Here is a 20328-nt window from a genome sequence, read left to right on the forward strand (position 1 = left end):
CTGGCCTTGTGGAGTCTATTCTTTCTCAAATTCACAGGATCATATCTCATCCAGTGTTACATGCTTCCCTAATATAGATTTTTATTTAATAGGTGTTTAGTAAATTGTAATTTTAAAGATAGCCATTCAGTTCAGTGCCAGTGGGTCACATCTACATAACTTAGCTACTCAGGAAGCTGAGACAGAGGATTTTAGTTCAAGCTAGCATGGCAAAAAAAAAAAAATCTTTGAGAATCCATCTCCCACATAACAGCAAAAGGCCAACCGGAAACAGAACTCAAAGTGGTAAGAGTATCATCCATAACAAGCCAACAGAACAAATGCAAGTTCCTGAGTCCAAGCTGTGGCACCAGGAAAAATATTTTAAAAGACCGTGTCTTTTGGAATTAGGTGGGAAGTTTTACTCTCTAACAACTTCCATGCCACGTCTTTTGCAAAGTTCTTAGTTTGAACTACACATCATTCCTAGTGCTAACACAGGTTGATCCATTATAATAATGAGATGTTCAAGACACAATGTTGAAAACTCACTGTACAATTTCGGGGTGGAGGGGGGGATGGAGTTGAGGAGGTGGAGAGGGAAAGGATGTCAGGGGAAAAACAATGAGGAGGTAACAATATTGGATAGGAAATGTACTCATTACCTTACTCATGTAACTGTAACCCCTCTGTACAGTATCTTTACAATAAAAATATATAAAAATTATGGCAGCTCAATGTCTTAAAACAGCAGAACATTTACCTATGGTTTTAGACTCCAGATCCCAATGATATTATACATTGGTTGGGATAAAGCTAAAGTGTAGGCAATGCTGGTTCTTTTTGAGGCAGTGTTTCCTTTCCTCATTCTTTGGTTTAGGTCCCCATTCTCACAGTGATGTTAGAATAGTGCCATCACATCCTTTCTGGCCCTGTTTATGTCTTCACACAGACGTATCTGCCTTTGACCCCCCATCTCCCTGCCATCAGGACCCTGTGTTTCCAACAGGCTCTTTGGGATTGAGCAGAACCATTTCCCATCTTGATAGCTCTCACCTATTCTCATCTTTGAAGTTCTTTTTGGAGCATAGACATTATAAGGATGGGTTCCAGGGGAAAGATGTGGATTTTTAGCGAACTAGGAGAGGGCAAGGTCTTCCCTGTCATAATACGCTTTCTCATTTTTTTTTTCATTCAACAAAAACCACCCAGCCCCTATTATGTTGGCAAACAAGCACAGTGAAATTGGGAACAAACAAATCTTTAGCTCAATATGCCCTGAATCTAATGTGAAAACTGGCATGTTAATAATGATGTACACAGTGTGACACACGATTTAGTAGAGATTATGTCAGCCTACTGTGGGAACATGGAGGAGGAAGTACCTTCTTTCTGCCTAGGGCAGGGAGACCCCTCCGAGAGGCTTTTCCATAGGGTACTGATCTCTGTTGCAATACAAGACTATGTTGTACAAAATTAACCTGTGGTATTGGTTCAACAGGCATAATGGCCAATAAAATTTTACAATGTACAATTTGTTGTAACTGAAGTGAAAAGAACCCAGTTTCTTGACACTCATTAAAGGACTTATATGTATTAATTAAGTCATTCTAATAATATTTGTTAAGGACTTTGGATGCACATGGCTCTGAATGACATGCAAAGAATACATACAAGTATCACATTGACCCTACCCTGTAGGACCTAATGGTCTAGCACAGAAAGCAAACATCCAAGCAACTACAACACACTTGAAATAGTCCTCATCTTCTCATGATAGAACATCGCATCAATGGACAGGCTGCTTTTTTTCCCTGAAAACAAAATTGCATATATATTTATATTACATATGTATATAATATATATTATATTATGTATTATATAATACAATTTATGTATTAAAATATATTACCTGTAATAATTATAACATGTAATTCTAGAATAATATATTTTATATAAGAATTATAAATACATTATAATGTGGTATATTTTATAATATATAATATACAACTATAATATAGATTTTATATAGTAATTATAAATATAATTGTTATATATTATATATAATGATTAGAGTGTGCTATATAATAATTATAAATATGTTATGATATTTTATATTATATAATACCAATATTATATAGCTATTGTATATTATGTAATGTGTATACTATATTACATAATATATACTATGTGGTATATAGTACGTTATATTATACATATGCTATATTATACTATATATTATATAACATATAATATTATATTATATTTACCTAATACATATACATATAAATATATATTTAAATATATACACATACATATAAATATATATATCAAGGAAAGGTAATATCTTGGTCCTTCTCAATTTTCACTTGTTCTTTATTCCTCAAAAGTCACTTAATCTTTTCAAAATGTCTATTCTCCTTTTTCAATATACTCTAAAGATTCAATGTTCTCTCAAATATTAACTTGTGGCTTCTTTTTTCTTCCATTTCATTTTTTAATTTTTGGCTTTGTTTCAATGTAACTTGTTAGTATTGAGCTACTTTTGAGGAATGGCTATGAATGTCAGCTTCCTGTTTTTAAATATAATCTAACATTAAATTTGACTTGAAACTTGTATTTCAAAAAAATCAGAAAGTTTATACCATTTTATAATATCTTTCAGACACAGGCAAATCTTATTGATTTGATAATCCCACATAGCATGTAATGAGCAGAGCAAGCTGTCAGCAGAACAAAGGAGTGACTAGATCCTCACCATGCTCATTTACTAAAAGTTGAAGAAAAAAGTCACAATTGTTCCATTTGGCCAGTTGTTACAGTACTTATGCTAATATGACAGAAAGCCAAATAGAACTTGTTCAACTCTTACACATTCATTCATTCCAAATACTATAACTATGTATTCCCATTCTATCTTACAACATGGGGGGCCACTGTTGAAGTACAATTTGAGAAGATTTAGACATTCTCATTATTCCTGTATTATTTATCACAAATATAATACCTAAAGTTCATCCTTAGATTTACTCCCTGAAGTAAACAGTTCTTTTTAAATGTCAAGTAATTAACCCAAAACTCTTCAAGGACACTGATACATAAAATAGAAATCAATTAATCAGATTGCTTTCTATCATGTAGAAATATGTCCCATGATTGACACATATAAAAGCTTCAAAACTGGAGTCTCCCACATGATGACAATTTTAACTATAAATATAAAAGACAAGGTCTTTGGTCAGTTTTATTGTGCTATTTATTAAGACTTTGTCATTTCACTGCATCTGAAATGTACCGTCTATGATTGCTTAGAGCACTGTCATAATGATTGCAATCACTAGTGTATTTGCCAGTTTCTTTTTTGTGTTCAAATAGTATCATTTACTTTCTTCCAATGTCATTGTGTTAATCCTAGTAGAAGCTTGTGTAGATTATTGATTTTCCCCGGGAATCTACTTTATCTGTATAAATTCCCTTTGTTGTATATTTGCTTTAAGATTTGTCAAATTCCTTACTTTTTTTTTTAAGAGTTCTACTCTTCTTTATCTCTTTGTAAAATCTGGATGAAAGCTCAGTAACTTCTTTCCTCTTTCCAGTGCAAATACCTCAAGTTACAATTCCCCAACTCTCAGCTGGTTTGACATTCATGAAATTATCATTCAGTGTTAAGTATTTTAAAAATCTGTCAATATCTTTTGCTTCATATTATTTAGAATTTTAATCATAAATTTCAAAAGTCAGACATGTAATTTTCATTGTTTTGGATTTGCTTTTAATATTGTCAAGAATATGGTTTATATAATGCCAGTTCTTTTTGAATATAGTTTTTCAGTGATCCCATAAAATGTTATGTTTTATGTTATAATTTGTGTATAAGTGATAATATTTTATTTACTCTTATTGTGACCATAAAATTCATAATTTTGAAGATATGCACATGCTTGCTAGATCTGTTAATTTTTGTCATTGTTTTAACCTGTGTGTGTGTGTGTGTGTGTGTGTGCGCACTCGCGTGCGCGCGTGCGCACATGCTCACGCGTGTGCAGGTTTGGGGGCTTGAACTCAGGGCCTAGGCACTGTCCCTGAGCTTTTTTGCTCAAGGCTAGCACTCAACCACTTGAGCCACAGCTTTACTATGGCTTTTTGATGGCTAGAGATAAGAATCTCATGGATGTTTCTTCTCTGTCTGGCTTCAAACTGTTACTCAGATCTCAGCCTTCTAAGTAGCTGAGATTATAGGACTGAACCCCTAGTGCCTAGAGTATTTGCTTTTGATCACCAAAATTTTGATGGCTGTATTCAAATCTTTATTTGTCAATACATTGGTTGATTTCTATTCTTGCGATGTTCTTTCTCAATTTTTAGTTTCAAACAAGTTCTTAATATGTTTCTGATAAGTTGGACTGTATTTTACCTTTATATAGACAGATAGACATAGATATATAGATATAGATATAGATAGCTATTGATATGTAGGAATGCTGTATGTCTTAGTTTCTTTTGTCAAATATACTCAAGATTGTGCTGTAATAGTTTTCCCTAGCATATTATTTTTAATTGTTAGTTATAAAAAGTCATGTTCTTATGAAAAAATGGTTTCCTTATAAAGTATACATGGTCATAATTTTCTAAACCAAATATTCTATTTTAATTAATTGCTATAACATGCATATGATTATTGCAATCAATTATGCATCTTTTACCTAACTCTTAATTTTTAATTGTTCTATTTTTTTCTGTTGATTATTTTTCCTTACCTGCCTTTTTTTTTTTTTTTTTGGCCGGTCATGGGGCTTGTACTCTCGGCCTGGGCTCTGTCCCTCAGCTCTTCAGCTCAAGGCAACCACTCTACTCTTAAGCCACAGGGCCACTTCTGGTTTTCTATGTGGTTTGTTGGAGGTAAGAGTCTCGCAGACTTTCCTGCTCAGGCTTGCTTTGAACCATGATCCTCAGATCTCAGCCTTCTGAGTAGCTAGGATTACAGGCGTGAGCCCCCAGTGCCCAGTTCTTACCTGCCTTTTTAATTGGCATTTTTTGGTCTATTCTATTTTTCTTTTTTAGTTTCAAGCCCAAATGCTAACAATTCATTTATAATTTTATGTTGATTATTGCACTATAAATATAAATACGTCCATTTAACTTAAAATATGCCTAATACTTTATGTAGGTGAATATTTTAAGTAACACAGTTTGAGTTTGAATATTATATTTCAGAACATAGGCCTTCCATCTATACACATTACTGTTATAAAGCATTTTACTTTACATCGTTAGATCTCTAAATTAAATATCATAATTTTAAGATTTCTGTTGTTAGTATTGTCTTTACTAATATTATACATTAGTATCATGCACTGCTTAATTTTTTTTATATTTGCTGTTGTTCGTCAAACCTTCTGTAACTTAGAGTTTCCATTCTGAACCGTTTTCCTTCTTTCTTATTTACATCCTTTCTCACCCATATACCTTCAATAAACTCTCAGTTTCAGCTTCTCTAAAATACTCTTCAGAACCAGTATTTTTCCTGGGCCTGTAAGAAAATGCAGACAGACGTGTAAAGATTTCATTCTACCATTCTGTACAATACAAATGTGATTACAATTACTTTTTTTCTCTTGAACATTTTCTGTGTCATCATTTCATTTTCTGTTGTAACAGGCTCTTAGAGGCCTTGAGGGTGGCACATAGTTTTCTTTGTTTCTGTGAAGATTGTTTCTGCCATGAGTATTTGTTCATCCTCAAGCCTTTGTAGATCAATTCTGCCTCAAGTAAAACTGTGCTCCACCAGAGAGAATGAACACCACTTTCTCCCAGAATACCAGGGGACAATAAAAACATAGACATCCGGGGTTGCATTCTAGGTGTAGTTGGAGAGGTATAGAGAACATTCATCCTCCTTGTGCTGGCTCACTAGTGGTAATTTTCCATTCAGGCTTTACCTATGAGTCTTGGGCTCTACTCCATCTTTGTAGTTTTCTTTTGTTAATTACTTCAAATCCAGTAATTCAATGAGACCATTTGAATGAGGATTTTTACTACATTAAATTAAAGCACTTTCATTGTGTCTAGTGGCAGCAATTGTTTGTTTTCTTGATGATGGATATTTGACAGGGGTGAAATGAAATCTCAATGTCCTTTTGATTTTCATTTCCTTTATGGCTAAGTACATTGAACATTTTTTGTTTATCTATTAGCCATTAACACTTCTTTTGAGAGCTATCTTCTCAATTCATTTGACCATTTATTCTAGATTGTCCTTTAATTAATTATCTATCTATCTATCTAGACATTAACCCTTTGTTCATTGAACAGCTTGGAAAGATTTTTCTCTCATTTTGAGGGGTCATCTTGATTCTAGAAATTGTTTCCTTTGATGAGCAGAAGCTTTTTAACTTGATGCGGTTCCATTTGTCCAGTTTTAACTCATATATTCTGGAAATTGAAATCCTATTTAGAACGTAGTTGCTTTGGTCTTTATCTTCAAGTGTTTTCCTTTGTCCTTGTTTCAAATTTTATAGTCTTACATTTAGATCTTGGAATCAATTTTGAAATAATTTTTGTACATAGTAATAGGGATCTACTTTCAACCTTCCATGGATAGGAATCTAGTTCATCCAAACACAATTTACCAAAATATGTTCTCAAACATAATTCTGGCTCGATTGTCAAAAATAAGATGGTTGGGGCTGGGAAGGTGGCTCAATGGTAGAATGCTTGCCTTGCATGCATAAGGCCTAGGTTCGATTCCTCACCACCACATAAGCAAAAAAAAAAAAAAAGCCAGAAGTGGTGCTGTGGCTCAAGTGGTAGAGTACTGGCCTTGAGCTGAGGGACAGCACTCAGGCCCAGAGTTTAGGCCCCACACCGAACCAAAAAAAAATAATTAGATGGTTATAGCTGTGTGGAATTTATTCCTGGACCTACAATTCCATTCTATCATTCATCTTGTCTTCTTGCTGTTTTGGTGACAGTGTCTTTGTAGTATAATTTCAAGTCAGATATTGTGATGGTTCCAACATTGGTTTTTTTTTTAATTCATTCATGTATTTGGGGTCATTTGTATTTTCATCTGAATTTTTGATTATGTTTTATATTTTTGTAAAGAATGACATTGAAATTTTGATGAGTATTGTATTGAATCAATAGATTGCTGTAAGTAGGGTAAACATTTTCAGAATTGGTGTGTTTGTGTATATGTTTTTGTGTGCCAATACTAAGACTTGAACTTAGGGCCAATGCTCTACCACTTGAACCATTGCTCTATCTATGTATTTGGTGGTTAATTGAAAATAATCAACTCAAGGGCTTTCTGTCTTTGGTTGACTTTTAACTGCAATCTTCAGATCGGTTTCCTGAGTAATTAGTATTGCAGTGCAACATTCCATGTCCAACCTTCACTTAACTCCATTTTCGACTAGTTTTTTAGACAATTGTTCATTTTAACAACATTAGCTTTTTGTAAGAATAAATTTTAAAATATATTTTTAAATCATGAAAATATTATGTAATTAATTTATGTAAAAAAATCACAAGAATAATACATAGAGTTAAGTATGCACACGTACTATTGACTAAATTTGAAAGTGGAATTAAAAAATAAAAGTAAACACATTTATTTCACCTATTTTGATCAAATAGCCATCAAAATGCAGTTACCTTATTCTGAAACCAGGTATTTCAAAGAAACCAAGAAAGCTGTGGCTTGTGTAGCTTGTTAATGCTATTGAACAAGTAAAAAATGTTATATCACCTATACGTTTGATGTCATGTTATTTTATAAAGTATGCAAAATTAATATGTTTGTGAGATTATATGAAAGGATAAACTTGATTGTTAGCTATCCTGTATAAGACTTCATGGCATCTGTTGAAGATCAGTTTTCTTTTTGTGATGTTATCAGGGATTTTTTTTAAATATTAACCGAGGTTCAGATATGGAGTTTTACAAGTTATTATTTTTATATAGTTTAAATTATAGATTCTTATTAATTTCCATAGATATTAGCTCCAGATTTAGGAATGCATGTGGGTTTTATTTTGTTTTAAGTATACCTAAGCAGCTGACAAAGGAGATTTCTAGAAATGAGCTATGTGATCTTTAACACCAGTCTGTGGAACAGACAGTAATAAGGAAATATCTCATTACTTGTGAGATTTGTATATCGTGCATATGTAACTTGGTAACTGAGTACTATAAAAAGATCAGTATTAACTGGATTTTGTGTATCTGTCATTTCTCCTTGGCAGAAAGTCTGTAGAGTAGTTTGTAATTGCCATTGTTTGGTTTATTAAAAAAAAAAAGAACTGATAAAGGCTTATGCTATTTGCCTTGTGAGCTGCACTGCATATCACTCAGTTGAATCAAAATTGCATGCACATCTTTGCTTATCAGTTTTATTTTTCTGTCAGAGATTAAAGAAGACAGTACACTTCAGAATGTAAAACCTTATAACAAGCAGGTTAAAATTATAATCAAATTATAATTAAAACTTTAATATTCTAGTGCAAATGAATGAGTGAAAGTGTGCCTTTCTGCTTTCTATCATCGATCTATGTATCTTTCCATCTATCTAACTCCTATCTAAAATTATTCTTATAGGAAAATAAAAGCTTTCTCCCAAGCGGCTTTGATCATATGTTGTCAAATCCTTAAATATGATTTTAATTGGATTACTTGAAGTACAAATGAAAATCTGCCAGAGATAGCATGATTTTTTTTCTCTTTGTTAAATACATTAACTCTTACAGCTGCTTCTACAGGTGAACCTTTTGTTTGTCTTTGTAGCTAGAATTAGAATTGCATTACCTGAAACGCCCTAGTTTTCTTCTAAAGGAAACATTATCCGTGGTACTTCCTTCTTCTCTTAGGCTACAGGCTGCTCACCTACCAATTTCCCAGGCTTCCTAGAAGCTTCATCAGATGAACTTTCTAATTTTCATGTGGCAGAAACTCTATGAGCTCTAACAATTGTCATAAATTATCACCACCGCCTAGACACTTCCATTCCCACCCCTGTGCTAGAGGAATGATATTTTTGTGTTGTAGACTTCCTTTTTTTCTTTATTTTTTAACAGCAGATTTTGCCGTCACAGCAAAATTGAGAAGACACATTTTCACGCTACCCTTTGCCTACTATACATTCACAGCCTGCTGAATTATCTGCATCACACATCATAGATGTATGTTTGTTACAGTGGATGAACTATTACACTTAGTTAAGGCTCACTATTGGGGGTGTATATTTTGGTGCGCATAGACAAATGTAATAGACTTTTGTAATGCCACACAGTTGTTTTCAATGCTCCCAGATCCTGGGTGCTCTCCTGATTTTCAACTCAGGAGTTAGAAATTGTTCCTCACGTCTTAGGCATTGTACTCGTGAGAGTTGTCTTTTGTATTAATTCTATTTCCTGTCTCCATTTTGTAACTCTAGGATTCTTATGTTGTTTCCAGACTAAATTCTGTGTTATTTTCAGCAAACATCCAGTTGTTATATATATGTTTTTCATCCAAAAGTTAGAACATCTTTGGTAGTCAACTCCTGACCTTATTCTCATTATTAACATTAAGTGCTGACCATAAGCTATCTGTCTGGTCAGTTACTCTGAGCTTTCAGTTCTAGGGACTTCTGTGTTTTTTTTTGTATTGACTGGTCTTTGTTTTCTGGCAAAACAATTTATGGTTCATTTTTCAGATAACTGTACATATGGTATTTGTATTTTAATTAAAAGACTGTTGTTATGTCTGATTCTTCTAAGCTGAAATTCATTATAAGGACACTTCTCATTTCCTTGAAATGTTCCCTTTCTCTTTTCTGGGGTTCTTAAATTGCAAAATCCAGTTAAATTATATGCTTTGGGGAGTTAATTTTTGGCACCATATGTCTCTAAAAATGATTTAATTTTATCTAAAATACGTTTGCAATGAGATGTATGTGCTGTATTGCAGAGACTTTTAAAGAATTTTTTAAAGAAAAACATATTAGTTTATTAGTATTTCACCATAGTAACATACAGTAGATACATAAGCTTACAAAGTAAATACTTTTTTACATAAATATTTCCAATATCTAAACTCCATTGTTGCCTTTTGAAAGTAATGAATTCAAATCCTCATGAAAATATCTATGTGAGTCTCCTGTTTCCTGTGAAGTCAGTTATGAACGTGCTACTGTTGTGCCAATGAAATGGAGATAAATATTTAAAAATTAGACAATTTATGGAGCAGCTTGGAATAATAATTCTATCTTTATTAATATAAACTCATTAAATATTTTGGGCATTTTTTGTAGGTAAGATAACATTTAGTGGAAACATAATACAGATCTTATTCTGCAAACAAAAGGCCATGTTTATATGTTAGCAGATGGTCAGATGTAATGGGATATTCTCTAAACAAACAGATAATAATCAATTCTCTGAAATTAATAAGTCTCAAGCCACACAATGTGAATAATTCCTTTTTGTAGATATGTCAGGTTAACTGAAATTTATTTTTGGTTTTTTTTTAGTATCACAAACATGCAATAGGCTGGGGTATATGTAAATTCTAAGTAAAGAAGCACACAATACATTACTTGGATCTCTGTCAGCTTTTAAGCTAGGCACCTGATACGTTTGCTTCCCTTGTTTAAACCAGTGTAGAAACATTCAACCCCTTACGTCTTTTTTGGTGGGGGGGAAAGGGACTAATATTACCCCCTGGTCCCTCAGAATTAGCCACTGGCCTTCTTTTAGTGCTTGTCATTCCAGTTTCATTTTTAAGTCTGTTTTATGCAGTAATCCAGTTAAAATATGAGGTATTATTTTTCAGTTTTTTTTGCTACTTCTACAAATGTTATCATATGCATAACTCTTGCAATATATGTTTATACATAACCCTCTTCCTCACACCTTTCTCCTCTATTGGCAGAGTAAGTTCAGCTTTAATATGACCCTTCATGGGTTTGTGAATATGCCTAGCTAAATTACAGGTGTTTTAACAAGTGTCTCAAGATTTAGCATGCTTCCTCCTCTGACTGACTTGGTTTATTTTATACAATTTTAGAGAAAAAAACCTTGACAGAATTTCTCTTCCAAAACAATGCTAATGTTTAACTTACTATATTAAATGTTCTGAAATACTATAAATATATTCTGGGTAATATAGTTCAGTATTTAATAAGTGGAAATACCTATGTAATTTTTCCATGTGTATTTTTGTCCTAAATTAACTAAATAACCAAGAATAGAGGCTTTGTTTTTCTGTAAATTGAACATAAATATATACTTACTGGTTATTACAATGCATAATGAGGATGATAATGATAAACAATTCACAGGTAGCATCAAATTTAGAAAAGTTTATTTATAGGTAAACTGTTTTATTGAAATATATCTATAAAAGATTTCTCAAATCCATGCATGGACCATCTATTGAATTTTCACAAAGTACCCCATATATGTAACCCAGAACTAAACATCTAACAAAAAAAAGCCATTGTTTTTTCCTAGCATCTTTGAACCCTACTATGAATAGATGCTTTACATGGAATTTTCCATTCTGAAATATATACTAAACAACTATATACATCCTGTCAAAACCAAGGGTTTCTTGGTGACAGAATATGTTATATGTAATTATTAGAACCTTTTTTTAAAAAAAATTGTCTTCGCTGCTAATTTTATTAAAGCTATGCTTCTGAAAACTCATATCACTGTAATAATCGAATGGAGTGTGGGTCTGCTAACTGTTCCAAATCAAATGCACATTGTCTTGGTAAAATTGCCAGTGTTTGGTTTTCCTATTAAACTTCCACATAACATACCAGGTCCCCATATGGAGACTTCTTTCTTTCTCTATGTAGATCCCTGTATTAAGCACACCACTATCTAAGCTCTGCATTTTCTGTACTTGAAAGCAGTGAGATGTTTCTATGTCACACGGTCAGGGGGAGGTAGATTAATAGGGAGTTCTAAGCTGGAAATTTCTTCCCTGTTATTGTTCTTCCTCTGTATTTGATGGCTAAGTTAATTCTCTTTAGTCCTGTCATGCTCTGATGCACACATTGCCAAGCAATGGTGAGCTTTGTGAAGGGGGTGGGGAGGGGAGGAAAAAGAAAAAGAAAAAAGAAAAGAAGCTACCGATGTCACGGTGTCTATCAAAGTCTTAAAGTTGCATTTTTAAACTTTGGCTTGACCTGATGTGCCATTCAAAAAAGCTTCAAAAGATTATTTTTTCCAAGAAAGGTTCAATATGTCCCGAGGCTATCGGTTTTGAGTTAAACTGGGTGAAGTAGAAATATTTTAGCCATCAGCTTGGCAGTCACAGAGTTTGCCTCAGCTAGAACGAAACTGCTGAGGCATTTAGAGAAAATTAACCCCCCATCCTGGCGGCCAGATGTGACTGGTTTCTGATGAATGCACATGAGTGGTCTGAAAAATCAAGAGACTGTGAAATTCCTGTCAGGTCCATACAGTGCAGAATGGGCCATTGACTGCTTTCTGTATTTCCCTCCATCATTCTTCTTGAACACTGCCATTAATTTCCTCTCCTACTCTGACTTGTGTTTTTCCCCTCCCTCTCGCCTCCAGTTCTGTCAGCTGCAGAGAAATCTACAAAAGGAGTGGCAGAAGTATTTCAAACTGATGGTCCTCTACAGTCAGATGAGGCTGGCCCACCTCCAGAAAGAATCTCTGGAGAGTATTCAGAAAATATTAGCTGTGCAGGTAGGTGACTGCGCGAAAGTAGGCAAAAGTGTTCTGATCTTGACTGAAAAGCAAATGATGGGTAGTGTGATGAAGCACTCAAACCCTACTCCATCAGAGTTTTATAAATTTCTCCCTTCTTTAATAAACTGGGATTGCATGAAGGATGAATTCAGTAAGCCAAAACACATATTATGCATATTTTGGTCAGGGGGAGAGAAATCAGATTTATTTCTCACGAAACTCAGAATGGATTTTTGTAAATACATTTGACATAAATGCATTCTTTTTATTTTTATTTTTTCAAGTCTTCAGACTTTGCAGATGCCTTTCAGCTGTTTAGTAGATGGTGACAACAGTTACCACGTGACACTTTTGTGCAAAATCTGTTTTCAGGATGCTATTATTTTATCCACTGTCTTTTTCCCTTCTGTTTTGCAAGAGCCTTGTCCTCTCCAGCAGGTTCAGAGATGACTCTACGGGAAAAGCAAGCCTCTGGGGGTTACAATGCAATTGTGGTTCTAGATGCAATATTTTTGTGTTTTTGCATACAAACACTTAGTAGATCAATTGTCTCTTTTTTATTGTGAAAATACCGTACAGATGGGGTTACAATTACATGGGCAAGGTAATGAGTACATTTCTTATCAAGCATTGTTGCTTCCTCCTTTGTTTCCCTTTCCCATCCCTTCCCATCCCCCACCCCTGCTAAAGTTGTAAAGTTCGTGTTTGTTTTTTTTTTTTGACATAACGATTTGTACATCTCATTGTTGCAATGGGTCCACTTGTATCCTTATTTAAATGATTTGTTTTTCCCTTCCCCTCCGCAAATTATACCAACATCAAATACTCAATTGTCTTTATCATAAACCTCTGGAAGAGCTCACTGTTAACTAGTAAAGATTAATAATAGGATAGGATTTAAGGACGATGAAGACTAATAATAGGATAGTATTTCTAATTGTTTAAAGCTAGTGTTTTGCCATTTCAAATATTACAAGATGTTTCGCTAAGCATGATGTCCCAAAGGAAAGCACATATTATTTTTTCTATTAAAAAATAGCACATGTTCTTTGAAACCTCAATGTTTCTTTTCACTCTCAACATGAGTAATGAATATTGATCCCCAAACCAAATCTCCTCTTTTTAAAAAAGATTTTAATCATGTGGGCACACACACACACACACACACACACACACACACATGCATACACATCATGGGGCTTGTAGTACAAGTAAAACAAAATTGCCCAGGTGCCAATCTATTTCTATTTTCGATTACACTATTATCTATTTCCACTATTCTAGAAAAGTGTGTGCATGGATCTGTGTGTCTGTGTGTCTATGTATATATGTGGAAATTTGTGTGTGTTGTGTATATATGTATGTATGTATATATCTGTGTGTCTATGCATCCTTTAGGTATAGGCTCTACTGAGGGTCGATTGTAAGTTAAAAACTGGAAGAAAATTAAAGGGACATTTTGAAAATTAAAGGGAAGTCCACATACTTAACACGTTGTGAGCATTTAATAGAAATTTATTATAAACTCAAGTACAAACTGTAATTGTATTAGTCTAAGTTAGGAGGATCTTGTTTTCCCTCAAAAGAATATTAACACATAATAAATTAAAATTATATGAGTGGCTGTGATCTGTGATTCCCTTTGAATATTCAAAACCTTTGTACATGTTCATTAGTATATTTTACAAATCCTTATCATTGTCCAAATTATATTATACTTATATTATGTTTTTAAAATCGTATAAATAATAAATTCTTGCTGTGAATTTGAATGTATTTTTCAAATACTGAAAATAGTATTTGAATATCTATGAGGTGAGTTATTTAACATAATTTGCAATAATCTTTATACTAAGTTTTAGTGGAAATTCTTTAACAAATTTGATTTGTAATCTTTATAACTATAATCTACCATGAATGTTCATTGAAGAGACAGGTTAGGGCTGGTGGGGTAACTCAACACCTAAAAAGGCAATAGCAAGCTTGAATTATATTTAGGGGAGCCCAAGGGCATAAATTAGAGGCTTTATATCTAGAGTGAATACACAATCCAGAAAGTTTCAGTATTAGTCTTTAGTAAAAATGTAAAAATAGCTAAGCATAGTGGTTCATATCTGTAATCACAGCTACTCAAGAGACAACAGAATAAGAATCCAGTTGGAACCAGTCAGGATAAAAAGATAGTGAGGTTCTATCTCATAAACAATATATAAACAAAATGGCTGTGGACATGGTTAAAGTGACAGAACAATTCCATAGCATGCAAAAAATCCCTGGCTTGAAGGGTTCAATGCTCAATACTGCTATAAAAAAAATACCATTTTTAGCTTCATGCAACAAAACCACGCAAACCTGCGATCCTCTGTGTGGGGAAATCAAGTCTAAAACCTTCAACACATTATATATATATGTTCTAGCTCCTGCCACTTTCTCCAATTTTTTCTCTATGTTGTCTAAGTTCAGTGTTTAAGAGTCTCCAAAATTCCCATTCATCATGAAAGTTTATGTTTTAATTCCTTCCTCCTCTCCTCTGCTCCTCCTTTCTATAATACTCTTTCTCCCCTGACCTGTTAAAGAACACTTCATTCAGTTCAATCATCCACTCTCCAAAGTCTGCCTCTGCCAGCTAAGTTAACTCTTGCCTTTCTTTGCCTTCTGCTATTCCTTGCACAGGCCACGCAACCACATTGTTGCAGCTACTAATGTTTCCTAGATGTTCCTATGTCCACCTTCTTAAAAATATTTTTCCATGCTTTCAGATAGGAGTGCTCGTCCAGTTGTTATGGGAGATTAACAGGCAAGGTAGCTGTGGGAACTGATAGGATCCCATGTATACCTTATTTTCACCCATAATAATAATATCCAGTTTTTCAAAAGAAAACGTGGCACAGAGAATTAATATGTTTATAGAGTGAGTCCACAGTTGCCAATTTGTATACTTTTATTCAACAAGGCTGAACAGACCAGATGCTATTTTTCTCCATTTTCATATAACTGGGCCTCGGGTTCCTTCTAGTGTCAATATTGGAGAGCCATTTAAAAGGAGTATGCAGATTATGCCATAAGGTATTTGGTTATTATTGAGTGAAATTGTTTGCTGAAATTTTTGAAAGAGTAACTATATATCACAGATATTGAGTAAAAGCAAGTATAAATCATTCTTGAACAGAGAAAAGGAATCTTTGCTTCATCCCTGGGGCAATTTTTGTTCAGGACCACAAAAAAGGCCAAAATTGTGGATCTGCACTTGGCAGAAAATGAGGTGGATCATATAAGTAAACTTGAATTAATTATCAAGCAGAAATCAATAAAAATCAATGATAACTGGACTTAGTAGATTTATCTTGCGGCTATTTACATAAAAGAAAATATGAAACAATTTCATTTGAACACAATTTTAATATAAGCTAAAGTGAACTATACTACAGTTTTAGTATAAACCAGAAGTTAACTAGTACTAACTTGCAACCAAAGGTTGTTCTTAAATTCATGGCAGAATTCTTGAATCCTGTAGTATTTCCCATGTTTTACTGAGATTGTATGAAGTGTTATCATCATTTTCTTTTCTCTATCTTTTTCTTTTTAATTTCTATAATCATCTGATATTTAATATCTCATTTGTTATTATGGAAAGAAGACTTGGCACTAATCTAAATAATAATATGATGATAGACTGAAGAACAGGAGTATTTTCTTTTCTGAAAAGATAAAATTCATTTCACTTTTTATTATGTTGGGCACATCTGTAGTGTTTTATACAGTTTGGAAAACAGTTTCTAGAAAGAGGAAGCCTATAAAAGTTGAAATGTTTAACCATAAGTGGGAATGGCTTTGGAAAGTCAAACATCTAGGACTGCAAGTTTGGAATATATATATATATATATATAAACATGTGTGTGTGTTAAAATTCTAGCATAAATATGAAAATCAAAGAATGGGAGAGATGATTCCATGGGTTTGAACTTAATAGTAATAAATTTTCTGTGGATTCTGGCTGTCCAAGTCTAGCTCCTGTGGTTCATCCAGAAGGTAGATAACAGGAGCCGTATGTTTTGGGGAAGAAAATAGTGCAGTGATTAAAGAAAAGCTAATGTTCTGAGGTCTGAAGGCACAAGTGTATTGTACCCAAATCATTACACACACACACACACACACACACACACACATATCATATACTATACCACACACCACACACACACCAATAGGAATAACTCAGTTTCCGGTATCTGTAAGGGAATTGTGCACATGAATGAAAGTCAGAAGGGCTGGGAAGGTGGCTCACTGGTAGAGTCTTGTCTTGCATGCATGAGGCGCTGGGTTCGATTCCTCAGCACCACATAATCAGAAAAAGCTGGAAGTGGCACTGTGGCTCAAGTGGTAGAGTGCTAGCCTTGAGCTGAAGAGCTCAGGGAGGGTGCCCAGGCCCAGAGTTCAGGCCCCATGACTGACAAAATAAAAAGTCAGAAGAAAAACACAAGACAAAAATCTAAACTCCCTTAGAAATATATCAAAGAAAATATCTAAATGAATGTGACCCTATTAATACAGAACTTTTAAAATATGCAAATGAGAATTTTATAATATAAACATATAGAGATATGCTTGAGGAAAAATACCAAGTTACTGAATCTTACTTAGTTCTAATAGTGATAAAATATTTAAATATATTATAATAATTCAAGACTATATTAAATCTATTAAGTCTAGAAAACTATTGAAGGAAAAATAGTCACCACAAAATTGAATGATTAAAACTTCAAGAAGAAAATAGGAACAACATTAAAATGTACAAATATGAAAATATATTCATGATTATAATAAATGTTTGAAATTTATAAAATTATAGACTAGGCATAAAAGTAAATTGTATCTATATTACTAAGATATAAATGCAAACTGAATTTTAGTATCTGGAAAAAAAAGTTCTAATCTGGAAAACACATCAAAAGAGCTATAACACTCAAATTGTAATGTTTATTGATTTAAAATAGCATCTATTTAGACATTAACCATGAACCTCATGGTTCTAACAACGTAACTGAAGCATATATGAAGTAAAATCTTGATAAATTCCAAGACAAACTAAATCAATCCATAATCACAATTGAAAAGAGTAGTATAACTACTTGAAATTTTTTAATGTCAAATAAAAAATGAGACTCAAACTTGTGAATTTTGATATAATTGCAGAGATATTCAACATGAGAAAATATGGTAAATTATTAGAGAATTATGTTAAATTATTGTAATAATTTAAATTATAACAATTTAGCTTAAAGACAGATTGAAGGAGAGTGTTATGTTCTTGTTTAGTATATGTTGAGAAAAAAAACTTCTTAAAGAGCAACAATATATTCACATTGATTAATTGGCAAAATAATATAAAACAAAATTCCTTAATCTCATAATATGTTATGAATAAATTGATAAGAAATGTTGTATATAACAAGGTAAGAATAACCATTGTTGTCTGGCAATATGATGTTTCTTGTATCTTGAAAAGTAACTAGAATTAATAAGTTATTAAGCATGGTAATGTTCTGAAGAAGAAATAACAAAAGACTCAATCTTTTCAGAAAAGGTTAGAAAACAATATTTAAAAGATATAAGCAAAAATAGACATACTTCGTCTTTATGAATGGCCTTATATTACGTATATATGTCAGGTTTTTAAGGTTTTTAAATGATAAAAATAGTTATTATTTTTTATTGTCTTTAAGTACTTATACAAAAGAATTTCCATTCAACATAGCAGTTTATAAATACAATGTATTATGATCAATATCATCCCTTTGAACATTCTCTCCCCTCCCTCTCAACCTCCCCTTCCCTCATTTTTTGTAGGATATGCATTGTAATACATATTCAATTTTTTACTGTCTTTTCTTCCCTTTGCTTTCTTTAATCCTTTACCCAATCCTACCTCTTTCAAGTACCCATTTCCTGGTTTTTATTTTTGTTGACTTTTTATTTAGCCTTTTAAAAAAAATTCCACTGTTTTAGTTCTCCCTTGATTCTACCATATTTCAGTTAATACATATGTGTAGCAAATAGATTGGAAAGCTACATTCAGCCAGGCACAGTGGCACACATCTGTCATTCCAGTATTCAGGAGGCTGAGTGAGGAGGATCTAGAATTTGAAGCCAACCAAAAGAACTAAAAATAAAGAGCCGGATGTGGCCACACACACCTATAATCTCAGCTATGCAGGTAGCATATATAGAAGGATTTCTATCTAAAGCTAGAAAGAAGACTAGCAGATGACCCTAACTGGAAAATAACTAAAACAAACAAAAAAGGGGCTCTCTGTGGACATGGTTAAGTGGTAGAATACCTGTGTAGCATGCATAGAGCTCTGAGTTCAAACTCCACCAGTACCAGAATTGTACAAATAAGAAAATACATGGAAAAAACTTATTCATTGTTACGATAAAATAACATTGATATGGGAATGGACAAAAAGATCCATAGACCAGAAGAGAGTAGTTGGTATACCTTTTTGTATAAAGGGTCATATAGTAAATATGTTCAGTTTGCAGCCCATAAAGTCTCTCTTGCACCCATCAACTTGGCTTGTAACAGAGCAGCCATGGCCATAAATGTACATCCCAATAAAAACTTATTTACAAATATGACAAAACACATGAGGTTAACCATAGAAGAGAGAATTAAGGAAGAGCCCCCACAAGTACTTGGAAGTTAGAAAATAACAAGCGTGGGCTTTCAAAGTACACATAATGGTGGGATACCCTTAGCTCTCAGAGAGATAAAAGAGTCTAAAGTGCAAAAGCAATCTATTTTACATAGTAATAATGGTTAGCCTATAATTAATAATGTCTAGTCTATAATCTAATAATGTTTTATCTACAATCTGTATAAAATAAAAATAATCTATTATGCCTATATATAATATTCTACCTTATGTATTTATGTAGATTATAGAGTAAGCATTTTAAAGTGTTTATTTAAAAAGTTATAAAATGCATCTATAAGGTATTGAGAGAAAATATTACAATATTTAAACTACATATAAAAAAATTCTTGAGATCAGGATGGAATAATACAATTCATAGGAAAGTAAACAAGAATCAGATAACATCAGATGACATGAAATGTTCAATATCAGAAGTACATGAGGGAAAAATAGTAATAAAAAGCAAAGAGTACTGCTGTCAATAGGCATATTAGCAATCACATTTTTAGAGCTCAGTCGTGATGACAATGTAAAGCATGGGAACTTCATCATCCTGAAAAGGACTGTGTGGTTCTAGCTCCAAAACTAAAAACTGTTTTCTCTCCAAAAGAACAAATGCAGCCTCTACCCTAGAGAACTACTTTCACTGTGCTCATGAAAGGCTCTTTTCTAGTCTTGCTTGTAACAGTGTTACTTGATGGTGAAATATTAAACAGAATGTAAGGATCCATCGATATGAGAACCACTACCTGACTGAAGAAAAATTAAACAGACAGGGGACACATAAAATGCCATGAGAGGTACAAAGTGTGTTTGTGAAAATGTATTTGTTCTAACTCACGTAAATGAATTGGTACCTCAAAGAGTAGAGTTCATTGCAATCCCTTCTTTCTAAATTAAAGTGAGAATATAGACAACTGTTCTGTTCTATAGGTGGAAATTTT

General features: G+C 33.1%; 1 protein-coding gene across 1 annotated transcript in view; it reads left to right on the plus strand.

Moving 5' to 3' along the window:
* The window catches only part of Ccdc178 (coiled-coil domain containing 178), a 302072-nt gene that overhangs the window by 259023 nt on the left and 22721 nt on the right, over nt 1-20328 (plus strand). Inside the window, exon 22 of the mRNA XM_013014802.1 lies at nt 12552-12686. Within this exon, the coding sequence (XP_012870256.1) occupies nt 12552-12686 (135 nt within the window). The remainder of the gene's footprint in view (nt 1-12551; nt 12687-20328) is intronic.

This window comes from Dipodomys ordii, unplaced genomic scaffold (assembly GCF_000151885.1).
Source record: "Dipodomys ordii isolate 6190 unplaced genomic scaffold, Dord_2.0 Scaffold25, whole genome shotgun sequence".
Taxonomy (NCBI): domain Eukaryota; kingdom Metazoa; phylum Chordata; class Mammalia; order Rodentia; family Heteromyidae; genus Dipodomys; species Dipodomys ordii.